This window comes from Stigmatopora argus, chromosome 19 (assembly GCF_051989625.1).
Source record: "Stigmatopora argus isolate UIUO_Sarg chromosome 19, RoL_Sarg_1.0, whole genome shotgun sequence".
In the NCBI taxonomy this organism is placed as follows: domain Eukaryota; kingdom Metazoa; phylum Chordata; class Actinopteri; order Syngnathiformes; family Syngnathidae; genus Stigmatopora; species Stigmatopora argus.
Window position 1 is genome coordinate 2,766,540 of NC_135405.1, and position 13,428 is coordinate 2,779,967.

Sequence of the window (13,428 nt, forward strand, 5' to 3'; positions counted from 1 at the left end):
GAACATCGGGGGCACTGGCTCGCTACAGCATCCCCGGTAGCAACTCTATCATAGGCGCCGTTCGAGGGGATGCGAACACAGATGCTACAAGCTAAAAGGGAGCCGCTAGCCAGCGCCCCCGAAGCTCCCATGAGCAGCGGGGCGATCGCTGATAAGACTGCTGCTCGTTGGCAAGTGGTCGTGCGTTCTCCGATTGTGAGGACATTTGTGTGCATCATTTTCGGAATATTTTGAAGGGAATAGTACGACAGCAAACAGCCCATGGATAGCGAACGTGAGGGTGGAGTGTTTGTTCTGTTTACGAGTGCGTCGTGTGGAAAACAAACCGAAGCCCCCCGCCCCTTTTGTGCGTCTCTCTCTCCCCTCGGCGAAATCCGCCCAATTTTAGTTAGATTAAACACTTTATTTCTATTAAACCACTCGTTATTTATTACTTTGTCAATATATGGCGAATTATAAGAAATAAAACATTTTTTTCAATCCAATATCCTGTTTCTGGTGTTTTTTTCAGAGAGTTGGAACAAATTAATTTGTTTCCCATTCATTTCAATGGGAAACTTTACCTCGAGTTACGAGTAACTTGTCATACGAGCTCAGTCCCGGAACGGATTAAGCTCGTATCTCGAGGTACCACTGTATATGTGTGTGTGTGTATATGTATGTGTATGTATGTATATGCATAGTATATAATTTGTCTTTCTTGCTTTCAATCTTCTCTCAGCTTTTAGACTGCTTTGTCATCCCAGTGGTCATGGTGCTGTCCTGTTTTTTTCTATTGGTGAGGTACAAGGCTGCCCATGTTGTGGGCACAATACTGTGTCTTCTGGGTATTGGCTGCATGGTGGGTGCTGATATTCTACTTGGTCGACAGCAGGGCTTTGGTGAGTAAACATATTCATATATAGTTGGGAACCTTTTTAATTCAAAAAACTATATTTTTAGACATAGCTTCTGTCTTACCAAACACCTCTGCAGCATGTGGGGACATTTGGCAAGTCTTCGCATGTACTAGTCCTTCCCTGTCCTGTCCCGGTTCCACACTTAACCCTGTTGGTCAGACAAATCTTCTCAACCCCCCTCCCCCACTCAGTGACTTTCCCAGTGGATCAATCCAAAATTGGTCTGTGTCTTCTGAGCCAAGGGAACCCCAAAACTAACTGGTGCATAGGAGAGTTGAAACGTAAATCGCTGCACATGGTTATCGATTATCATGGTACTCAAAGCGAACCTTTTGACTGATTATTCAGGAGATATAGGAAGTCCTTTAAACATGATTAAGACTCAAAAATCTGTTCTAACTTTTGGGGGTAGTTTTCATGAAATGTTGGTTTCACTACAAACTATCAACTTCAAAGTACATTACCACAACCTCTGTTTTCAGGAGGAGGAATGAAAAAACAATGTTCTTAAGTTCTCACAAGTTGTTTTTTTCCCTCAAACTTATCTTCCCTGTTCAGAAGAACAGAAGCTGTTTGGGGATCTATTAGTCTTGGGAGGAGCAACCTTGTATGGAATGTCTACCGTCTGTGAGGAGTATATCGTGAAGAACCTGAGCCGAGTGGAGTTCCTGGGCATGATGGGGCTTTTCGGGTCATTTTTCAGTGGCATTCAACTGTGAGTGAATACATGAATCTACTGAAACTTCACTGTAAACTACATTAACCTTCTAAGACCCAAACTCTTGCAAGGCATGTATTTTTATTTTCTCTTTGATATTTAGGCTAATTAGGACCTGATGAGTGTAAAAACTAAGAATTATCTTTTTACATGATGTAGTTTCTGAGAAAAAGGACGTCCACATCATAAGCCCTTGTAGTCCAAAATTTAACATTGTAGTCCAGGGGTGTCAAACCGATCGTCAAAGGGCCACAGTGGGTGCAGGTTTTCATTCCAACTTAACAAGAGGATACCTTTTGCAAGTGTAATCAGTTAATTAAAGTCAGGTGCTAATTATTTTAGAAGACACCTGTTTGGTTAAAATGTTGGCACTGGATCGGTTGGAACAAAGACCAGGACCCACTGCGGCCCTCGGCGGAATCGGTTTGACACCCCTGCTGTAGTCTTTGACAACCAAAAATGTGATGTCCGGTGTCAGGTCATAGGAGGTTAAAACTCATATTTTATGTATTTTTTCTACCACAAGTGATCCAGTGAACCTCAAAATGTGGAATAACAGCTAATGGTGGGTGGTACACGGAGAAATCATTATTTAAAGTTTGCAAAAAGCATAATCTAAATTGGCTTCCTTTAATATTCATTCATCCATTTTCTTAACCGCTTATCCTCACAAGGGTTGGGGGGCAGGGGTGTTGGAGCCTATCCTGTCACGTTTCGTTTAGGATTTTGGTGGAGGTGTGTATGTGCGTGTTTTCCTGTGTGTGCTGTCTGGGTGATGTGTATCCCTGTGGGCTCCCCTTCCCTATGTGACCAGGTGTGCTTGTTTCGTAATTATCCCTTGTGTGTCTATTTATACGTTGTGTCCTGGTATGTCTGGCTGTTGGATTATTGCTTGCGTTTGGTCATGTCGTCTCCCTGTCAGTGTGCGTACGTTCTATCCCCGTTAGGTTTGTTTCTTTATTGATTTTTACTAAGTCCTAAATCCTGTATGGCTTTTCTGATAGTTCTTATTAAAACCTGTCAAAAATCAGTTTTGTGCACCGGCACTCCTGTTTTAGTCTACTTCCTGCATCTTTGGTTCCGACTCTGCCGCACACCCGAGGCGCATTTATGACATCCCAGCTGACATCGGGCACGAAGTCACGCTCACACTAATATCTAAGGGTGTGTTTATCCAGCCTACTATGCACGTTTTTGGAATATGGGAGGAAACCAGAGTACCTGGAAAAAAGCCACTCAAGCCCGGGGAGAACATGCAAACACCACACAGGAGGAGCAACCTGGGATCGAACGCAGGACCCCAGAACTGTGAGGCTGACACGCTAACCACTCAGTCGCTCGGCCCCTTTCCTTTAATAATTTTATGAATTAATACATAAGCCTGACCTTTTTGGCCATTGACTCAACTTTTTTACTCCACGGCCTAATCAAACATTGTCACCTTTCTAAAAGAATGGCCAAACAATTTTTTTCTCAAAGAAGTTTTTGTTCCTCCTCAATCCTCCTCTTGTTATACAGGGTTCCTCTGTTAAAATCTTTGAATATTCTACCGTTAAAGTACTATTAGCTTAGTTTTTGTACTGTGTAAAACAGTGGTTCTTAACCTTGTTGGAGCTACCGTACCCCACCAGTTTCATATGCGCATTCACCGAACCCCATCAGTTTTATATGCACATTTACCCAACCCTACTTTAGTGTAAAATAAAATGTGATTTTTTTTCTAATTCAAGATATATAAATTCCTCACACCACTGATTGGCCCAGCAATTTCACGTAATCATCTGCAGCCAGTAATGGTCAAGCGGGGCATGTTATCGTGAATAGACCCTGCTGAGGGTGTAGAGTTGATCCACTGTTTCATGGACAGGGCGAAAACCACACTGCTCCTCCTGAATCTGAGATTCGACCTCCCGGCGGACACTCCTCTCCAGTACCCCAGAATAGACCTTCCTGGGGAGGCTGAGGAGTGTGATTCCCCAGTAATTGGAACACACCCTCCGGTCTCCCTTTTTAAAAACGGGAACCACCACCTTGGTCTGCCAATCCAGAGGCACTGTCCCCGATGTCCATGCGATGTTGCAGAGGCATGTCAACCAAGACAGCCCCACAACATCCAGACCCTTTAGAAACTTCGGGCGGATCTCATCCACCCCAGGGACCTTGCCACCGAGGAGCTTTTTAACCACCTCGGTGACTTCAACCCTAGAGATAAGAGAGTCCGCCCCAGAGTCCCCCAGCTCTGCTTCCTCATGGGAAGGCGTGTCGGTGGAATTGAGGAGGTCTTCAAAGTATTCGGCCCACCGATTCACAACATCCCAAGTCGAGGTCACCAGCGCCTCATCCAGACTTACACTGTGTTGATGGTGCACTGCTTCCTCCTTCTGAGACGTCGGATGGTGGACCAAAATTTCCTTGAAGCCACCCGGAAGTCGTTCTCCATGGCCTCACCGAACTCCTCCCATGGTTTTTGCCTCAGAGACATCCAGAGCCTTGTGCTGCTTGGCCATTCGGTACCCGTCAGCTGCCTCCGGAGTCTCCAAGGCCAATTTTCAGCCTGACGACATCCCTTACCGCTGGTGTCCACTAGCGGGTTCTGGGGTTGCCGCGACGACAGGCACCGACCACCTTGCGGCCGCAGCATGATCCACTCGGACGCAATGTCCCCCGCCTCGTCCCGGACATGACAGAAGCTCTGTCAGAGGTGGGAATTGAAACTCCCTCTGACACGGGACTCTGCCAGGCGTTCTCAGCCGACCCTTACGAAATGTTTGGGTTTCTCGGGCCGCACTGGCATCTGCCCCCACCATCGGAGCCAACTCACCACCAGGTGGTGGTCAGTTGACAGCTGCGCCCCTCTCTTCACCTGAGTGTCCAAGACATGCGGCCGCAGGTCCGATGACACGATCACAAAGTTGATAATCGAACTGCGGCCTAGGGTGTCCTGTGCCAAGTGCACATATGGAAACCCTTATGCTTGAACATGATGTTCATTATTTTCAATCCACGACGAGCGCAGAAAGCCAACAATAGAACACCAATTGGGTTCCGATTGGGGGGCATTCTTCCCAATCACTCCCCTCCAGGTCTCACTGTCATTGCCCATGTGAGCCTTGAAGTCCCCCAGCAGAGCGAGGGAGTCCCCCGAAGTGGCACTATCCAGCACTCCCTCCAAGGACTCCAAAAAGGGTGGGTACTCTGAACTGCTGTTTGGTGCATACGCAGTCAGGTCCCATCCTCCCACCCGAAGATGGAGGGATGCTACCCTCTCATCCACCGGGGTAAACCCCAACATACTGGCACCGAGCCGTGGGGCAACAAGTATGCCAACACCCGCTCGGCGCCTCTCACCGCGGGCAACTCCAGAGTGGAAGAGTGTCCAATCCCCCTCCAGTGGAGTGGTACCGGAACCCAAGCTGTGCGTAGAGGTGAGCCCGACTATGTCAAGCCGGAATTTCTCAACCTCACGCACTACCTCAGGCTCTTCCCCAACCAGAGAGGTGACATTCCACGTCCCAAGAGCTAGTTTCTGCAGCCGGGGATCGGACCACCAAGGATCCTTCCTTTGGCTTCTGCCCAACTGTCGGTGCACCTGACCTCTTTGGCCCCCCTCACAGGTGGTCAGCCCATGTGAGTGGGGACCCACGTCGCCTCTTCGGGCTGTGCCCGGCCGGGCCCCATGGGTGTAGGCCCGCCACCAAGCGCTCGCCATCGCGCCCCTCCTCCGGCCCTGGTGACCCGCGTCTGGGCGAGGGAAGACATTTTCCAATTATGTTTTTCATCATAAGAGGTCTTCTGAGTCATGCTTTGTCCCAGCTAACTTCGGGCCAGAGGCGGGAGACACCCTGCATTGGTGGCCAGCCCGATCACAGAGCACGAGGAGACGGACAAACATTCATGCTCACAGTCATATCTAGGGGCAATTTAGAGTGTCCAATCAGCCTACAATGCATGGAGTACATGGAGAAAACCCACACAGGCCAAGGGAGAACATGCAAACTCCACAATGAACCCAGGACCCCAGAGCTGTGAGGCCGACACGTTAACCCTAGACATTTGTAATCATGCAAAAATAAAGAGAGTGGTACACTCTTATTCTGATCAGGAGAGATCGACCGTTTTCTTCTCTGCCTTCTCTGTTTTGGATTGGTTAGTATAGCTAGTTATGAAGGCGACATATAAAAGAATATTTACATCCAAGGAAATGAAATTTATAAGCAATGCCCTTACAAATGTAGCATCCATTCCAAATGAGTCAACTAGCCTGAATTTTATTAAATTTTTGATGCCGTATCAGGCACTTTTCAGCAAGTCTTTGGCACTCAGAACACTTTCAGAGGGGAAAAAGCCCTTAAAATCACGGCAGAAATATGACAACGTGCTAGTAAACACCACAAACTTATGCGCCGCGTCCCAATAATAAATAAATCCACAGTGAATGTGTTAACAGCACAAGATGGAAGGAGTTATTAAGAAATTTAAATATATATCGGCCTGTCGGTATATATATATATATATATATATATATATATATATATATATATATATATATATATATATATATATATATATATATATATGTTTATATATATTTGGTTGAGGGGGCTGAGTGGCTACCACGTCACCCTCACAGTTCTGACATTCTGAGTTCAAATCTAGTTTGGTCCACCTGTGTGGAGTTTGCATGTTCTCCCCAGGCCTGTGTGGGTTTTCTTCGGGGACTCCGGTTTCCTCCCAAATTCCAAAAACATGGCTGGTAGGGTGGTAGACAATCTAAATTGCCCCTAGGTATGAGTGTGAGCGTCAATGGTTGTTTGTCTCTTCGGTGCCTGTGATTGGCTGGCAACCAATTCAAGGTGTCCCCCGCCTAGTGCCAAAAGTCAGCTGGGATAGGCTCCGGCACTCCCCGCAACCCTACAAAGGAAATAGCGGTTCAGAAAAGGAACGAATGAATGAATAGATCAGCCAAGTTTATAGAACTCAGTAAAGTATTCTCCCCACAGACTCAAGTCTGTCTGCTGTGTTGCAGGGCCATCATGGAACACAAGGAGCTGCTGAAGCTTCCCTGGGAGTGGCAGATTGGCAAGTATTTCCCATTGGCCCTTGTTGGACTTGGAAATGTTTGTGTACATTTGATGCAAAAGAAATCACCTCCCCTCTCTTTATGACAGGTCTTCTCTATGTGAGCTTCAGTGCCTTCATGTTCACCCTGTACAGTTTCATGCCACTCGTAATGATGAGAACAAGTGCCACCTTTATCAGCCTCTCTTTGCTCACAGCTGACCTGTACACTCTCTTGTGTGGCATATTCCTCTTTCATTACAAGGTAACAGTAGCAACACTTACATAGATACCAATTTTCTTCAATATGACTTGTCTTATTCTTCTAAGCTGTCATGTAATTTAATAAGGTTTCCATTGAAAATGTCCTGAATCTCCTATCTCAAGCTATTTTATTCATTCATGCATCTTCCGTACTGCGCATCCTCGTAAGGGTTGCGGGGGATGCCGGAGCCTATTCCAGCTGACTTTGGGGGAATAATTTTTCACTATGATTGTCCGCCAGCGGGTGCATTTGTCAGCGGAATTGATTCTATATTAAGAATCTTGCATTTGTTGTGGGGTGTCATAAGTGTTACTACTCATTGGAAGGCAGAATTTAAATGGCGTTTGCCCGCAATGCACAAGCATGCAAAAGTAATGTGGGATGTTGGAGATTTTAATGAAATGCTGCATCACATTCATTTAATTGTCATCAAAGCATCTCTCAGAGACTTGCACTCAATTGCCATCAATGAGCGCCAGTTTTGGTTTTTACATATACTGTAACCCCCTTAAGGGACGAATCCCAGACGTCTCAAAATCCAACTCAACTACCAAAATAAAGGGAGGGTGGCAGCGGGCCCAGAGGAGGGCAAAGGTGCTATCCAACCGCGAAGGGGTGAAACAAAGGAAACAACAACCCCCGTAGTCCAAAACCCGAGAAAGAAAAAAAATCCACAATCGGGAGGTCGTCCCGGGCGGCCCGCAAAGAAGTGGCGAGCTGGCCCTTCAGGGAGTCGTCCCGGCCAGCCTGCAAAGAAGCGGTGAGCTCGCCCGTCAAGCGATTGTCTAGGCAGCGCTGCTAGGCCGTAGCGGAGCGTCTTGCCCTGGACAGTCCATAAAGATGTTACGGCGAGGTGGTGGAGTGACTCACCTATCACAGAGGCAACTTTGCCGGCTGCCTTGACCGGGGAGTCTGAAGGCTGATCGGCCCCAGAGTCGTCGTCTCCACCCCCGGCCTCCAGGTCATCGCCAGGGAGGGGTCTCCGCCCTCGGCCTTCAAGTCGTCGCCGGGTGGGCCTCCACCCTCGGCCTCCAAGTCATCGCCGGGGAGGTCTCCGCCCTCGGCCTCCAAGTCGTCACCAGGAGAGGGGGGTCTCCACCCTCGGCCTCCAAGTCGTCGCCAGGAGAGGGGGGTCTCCGCCCTCGGCCTCCAAGTCGTCGCCAGGAGAGGGGGGTCTCCGCCCTCGGCCTCCAAGTCCTCAGTAAGCGCTCATCAAGGCAGTGCTGCTATTACAGAGGCAATATTGGCTGCCTCGATCACAGAGTCTGAAGGCTGATCGCCACCAGAGTCGTCGTCTCCGTCTCTACCCTCGGCCTCCAAGTCGTCACCAGGGGCGCCTCCGCCCCGGCCTATAAGTCGCTGGCGAGGGAGCCTCTGCCCTCGGCCTATAAGTCCTCAGCCTCCATGTCATTCTCTCTCTTACCGAGTGATGACAGCAATAAGACAATTTATCAAATAGTCCCAAACATCATTTTATCCGAATATTACTTTTCCAATCAGCACAATTCCCAACATTTCACAACCAACAAGAATAGCACATGGTGAAATGCAAATCACCAGTTTCATATGCAAATTCACCAAACCCCACCAGTTTCATATGCACATTCACCGAACCCCACCAGTTTCATATGCACATTCACCGAACCCCACTTTAGCGAGAAATAAAATATGATGTTTTTCAAATTCAAGATATATAAATTCCTCACAGCCAATGTTCCCTCTATTTTTTTGTTTGTCTGGGCAGAAAGACAACCTCCCTGAGCACAGTGAGTACCAGTGTGAGCAACATCATCATTGCTCGCTATGATAAAGTGGATAAAGCGGTTCAGAAAATGAATGAAAAAACATCTATGAATAAAACATCTTCATAAATGGCATTAGAATATGCACAAATCCGACTTAAATTTTACCTTATTTTACCTTATTTCAAATGACTTTTCTGCTGAACGTGTCACTTGAGATAGTCAAGTTTCCATTTATATGCAATATTTTTCCATGATATTGCTTTGATTTATTTAATAAGGGATAGCACATATTAATGAACATATTTATATTCATGTTAATGAACATATATATGTAAGATTGTAGCCAAGGGCTAATTTCCATTTACTATAGTCCATTGTGTAGGTTTAAGACAAACGATCACACATACTAGACACACGCACGCACGCACACAACCACACACACAGCAGATTTAGACATTTCTCACCCGATTTCACCGCTTGTTCTTCTATTTGCACAGTAAAGTAAAAAGGAATGTATTAAGAAATATTAAAATGTAATTTAAAAAAGAAAGAATGGCTGTAAAACACGAAAAACAAGAGTGGACAGAGCTACTGCCACTGGCTACCGCGTGAACGGCGCCATCATGGGGGGGAAAATAAAAAATAAATAAAAAAATGGGATTTTATTTTGTGCGCTCCATATGATTTGCTGTGCGCGCAGCTTAGAGGGAACATTGCTCACAGCACTGATTGGCCAAGCAATGTCATGTGATCATCTGCAGCCAGGAATGGTCAAGTGGGGCATGTTATTGTGAATAGACATGATGAGTCGATGTGTCTTGACCTCCGTGGCAAAGGCTCCACTGAACCCCTTAGACCAGGTGTCTCAAACCGATTCCACCGAGGGCCGCAGTGGGTCCTGTTTTTTTTCCAACCGATCCAGTGCCGACATTTTAACCAATCAGGTGTCTTCTAAAATAAGTAGCACCTGGCTGCAATCAACTGATTAACTGATTACACTTGCAAAAGGTATCCTCTTGTTGAGTTGGAATGAAAACCTGCACCCACTGCGGCCCTTTGAGGACCGGTTTGAGACCCCTGCCTTAGACCAACTCACCGAACCCCTAGGGTTCAATCAAACCCAGGTTAAGAACCACTGATCTACAATAAGAACTTTTCTCATCGATAATTTTAGTGTGCCACCCGATGTGGCAGTGTTTCTTCCGCTTGACTTTGGTGTGAGCAGTCCGGGTTCGATTCCCACTCAGAGGCAGTGTGATTGTGAAACTGAGCGGTTGCTGTCTCTCTGTGTGCCCTACGATTGACTGGCGATCGGTTTATGGTGTAGTTTGCCTTTTGCTCGAAGACAGCTGGGTTAGGCTCCTCCAAACCCCGGAACCCTTTCGAGCAGGGGTGGCCCAGTCTGGTCCCCGAGAGCCCCTATCCAGTCTTTTTTCCATATCTCCCTCATCTACCACACCTGAATCAAATGATCAATGTGGAGTATGGAATGTATTCTTATGCTTTTTATTAGTCAATTGGTTTATTTAGTGTAGTCACTAGAATAGAATTTTGCATAGCCTAGTGGAAATTTCCGTCCGCGACGCCTATGAGTTAGGGACGCATCATCGACCATGACATGCCCATTTCTTTGTTCACATTTTCCTGCCTAAAGTTTGTATCTATGTCACATGACCTTTGTCAATAAAACTGGCTGATCTGTTGGAGGCAGGCGGGGATTCAAACTGGTCAGGCTGGAGGTTAGTACATCTCCTGGCGCTGGCTACTCCCTCCTTCAGCTGAAGCTAGTTAAAACTCATCACGGCTGACTGTGTGCTTCCTCTAATTCGAAGTTATTGAATGTATATGGATTAGATCCGACAATCAACTCATCAGCAAGCTGTCCAGGAGCTTCATACCGATCCCGAATATTTGATTCAGGTGTGTAGGTGGAGGGTCACATGGAAAACAGACTGGATAGGGGCTCTCGAGGACCGGACTTGGCCACCCTTGCTTTCGAGGATGGGCGAGATGGAAGATGTATGAATGAATGAATAATTTTTAGTGACGGTTAGAAAGAAACGGGTAATTAAATTTCTACTGATTATCCACATCAGAAAATAAAAACTATGTACAGTTTATTTCATATACAATTGCCAATTTTGTTATAATAATAATAATATTATTATAACAAAATTGGCAATTGGTATATGAAGTAAACCGTGACCGGACGTTTCGTCGAAAGACGTTTGGTCCCCGGACGTTTGGTCCCCGGATGTTTGGTCGACCGGACGTTTGGTCGACCGGACGTTTGGTAGAACGGACGTTTGGTAGAACAGACGTTTGCTAGAACGGACGCTTGGTCGCCGGGTTCGCTCGCTGTCAAATTATGACAGAGTTTACTGTTGATATTTTGATATTAGATATTTCGATATTAAACGCTCTCTCTCATGATTATAATTTTGAGAGCTGGTTTCAACAGTAACAACCCGGCGACAAAACGTCCATTCTACCAAACGTCCATTTTACCAAACGTCCGGTCTACCAAACGTCCGGTCGACCAAACGTCCGGTCGACCAAACGTCCGGGGACCAAACGTCCGGGGACCAAATGTCCGGGGACCAAACGTCTTTCGACGAAACGTCCGAGTACCGAAGTAAACTGTACATTGTTTTTACATGCATATCAAATGAGTTTAGATAAATATAAAAGTGTAACAAAATCACAAAATGGGCTCCCGAGCCGGTACTCCATTTGCCAGTGCCATCTAAAGCTCCCCGCTCGCCAAAGCCAGTTCCTATCCCACGTTCTCATCCGCCCGTGCCAACTTTTTCATGGCACTGTATATAAATATTTTAGTCGAGTGTTCCAAAGTAAAAAGTCATTTATTGGTATTTGTTTTGCTTGTGTGTTGCAGTTTTCTTGCCTTTATTTGTTGTCATTTTTCATCATCATCTTGGGCCTGGTGATTTATTCCTCGACCTCTACCTTTCTGGCTCAAGACCCCCGAGTCTACAAGAAGTTCAGGAACACAGGCAACCGTCGTGCTAGTGACCGGCTTCTGAACACTAATGGAATCTTAGAGCCTTCTGTAGCATACACCAGTTTTCGCCCTGGGTCAGGGGTGGAACCTACTTTAAGTGTAATCTAATATGGTCATTAATATGGTTGGTGATATGCAGGATGCAACACGTGTGACCCTCAGTTGTGTGCAAAGAGTGGTCCCCAGGATGTTGAGCAGGTACATAGGAAAAACACTTAAAGTGTGAACCTTGACTGGAATGTTTTAAACAGATATGCTTTTGCACCCAACTAAGCAATGACAAACCTGCCTAAATGTTTGTGTACCTGAATAAGACAGAATGTTATTAACTCAAGACTAGCGTATACAGTGAGAATATGATTTGAAATCATGTGCTATATTCTTTTGTTTTCTGTTTGAAAGTTGTAACGCTTGTGCCTAATAAGCGTGGCCCAGTTTTTATATATATTTCGTAACTTGTACCTAGAGGCATTGGTAAGTCTAGGTATGACTGACTGTGTATGTGTGTATGTATATATATACATACACATATATATACGTATATATACGTGTATATATGTATGTATATATATGTTTATATATAGTATATGTATATATATATATATATATATATATATATATATATATATATATATATATATATATATATATATGTATTACGAAATCCCCCCAAAAATAAATGCATTTCCTGATCTGTTACTTTATTTTGAAAATATTGTGAATGCATTGATTCTCACTTTAGAGACCTAATACCCTCTACTGGGCTCTCATTTCATCGCTCTCATTCTATCTCAAATAATGACAATATAAAAGCATTCAATTCAATTCAATTGGCTGTCTCACAACAACCACTATCCATGTTTCAAGATTCTCTCTTACAGCAATGGTAGAACGGGCTTTTGCCGCCATCTGGCGGACATTTTCACAGGTATTTTTGCCCATGATATTCATTTTAAGACATGAATAAATAATTTTCTTCTAATTTTCTCTCATTTCTGTGTTTCTCACAACATTCATACAAAATTGGGACATTTTGACCAATTTTAAAGGGTTTAGTTGGCAGTTGTGTGAGGACCGTGGAACGAATGAGAAAATTTACATATAGAGTACACCTCTACTTATGAAATTTTCAAGTTACAAAAAAAGTTCTGGAACCAATTAATTTCGTAACTAGAGGTACGACTGTATATACATACACACAAACAAGCAAGTATATATATACAGACGCTCCCCTACTTACGAACGCAATTGGTTCCGAGCGATTGTTCATAAATTGAATTTGTTTGTAAGTTGATTCAGTGCTATATTTTGTATTATAATTTATGTTTAAGGCCGATATAAGTATATTGAAGGTTTATATAAGTGCATTTGTATGTTTAAGGCTTGTATAAGTAACATGCATTGGTTTGTACTGAAAAAAAACATTTAATAAAATGGAGAGAATATGTACAGTACTGTAGAGAGAGAGAGAGAGATTTATGTATTAGAAACTGGCCAAAAGAAGCAACCTAATGACGATTGCAGTTTTCTTCTTTTTTTCATCATAAATGATGCGGTAGCACTGTATGGCATCATTCAATTGATTTGCAAACTTTGTGCAACGTTCAATATTTGGGTCCTGCTGCTCGATCTTTCTGTTTATAAATGGTACTGACGGTCGAACGAAGTTGTATGCCCGTGAAACGCTCACCACTCTCACGCGCATCAAGCTTCGTTATTAT

General features: G+C 45.0%; 1 protein-coding gene across 1 annotated transcript in view; it reads left to right on the top strand.

The window, feature by feature from the left end:
• slc35f1 (solute carrier family 35 member F1) overlaps window positions 1-12,197 on the top strand; it is a 32,460-nt gene extending 20,263 nt beyond the window's left edge. The window contains exons 5-9 of the mRNA XM_077587388.1: window positions 722-881; window positions 1,458-1,614; window positions 6,644-6,696; window positions 6,786-6,940; window positions 11,582-12,197. Coding sequence (XP_077443514.1) covers window positions 722-881; window positions 1,458-1,614; window positions 6,644-6,696; window positions 6,786-6,940; window positions 11,582-11,815 — 759 coding nt within the window. The 3' untranslated portion in view covers window positions 11,816-12,197. The remainder of the gene's footprint in view (window positions 1-721; window positions 882-1,457; window positions 1,615-6,643; window positions 6,697-6,785; window positions 6,941-11,581) is intronic.
• The last annotated feature ends 1,231 nt before the right edge of the window (window positions 12,198-13,428 follow it).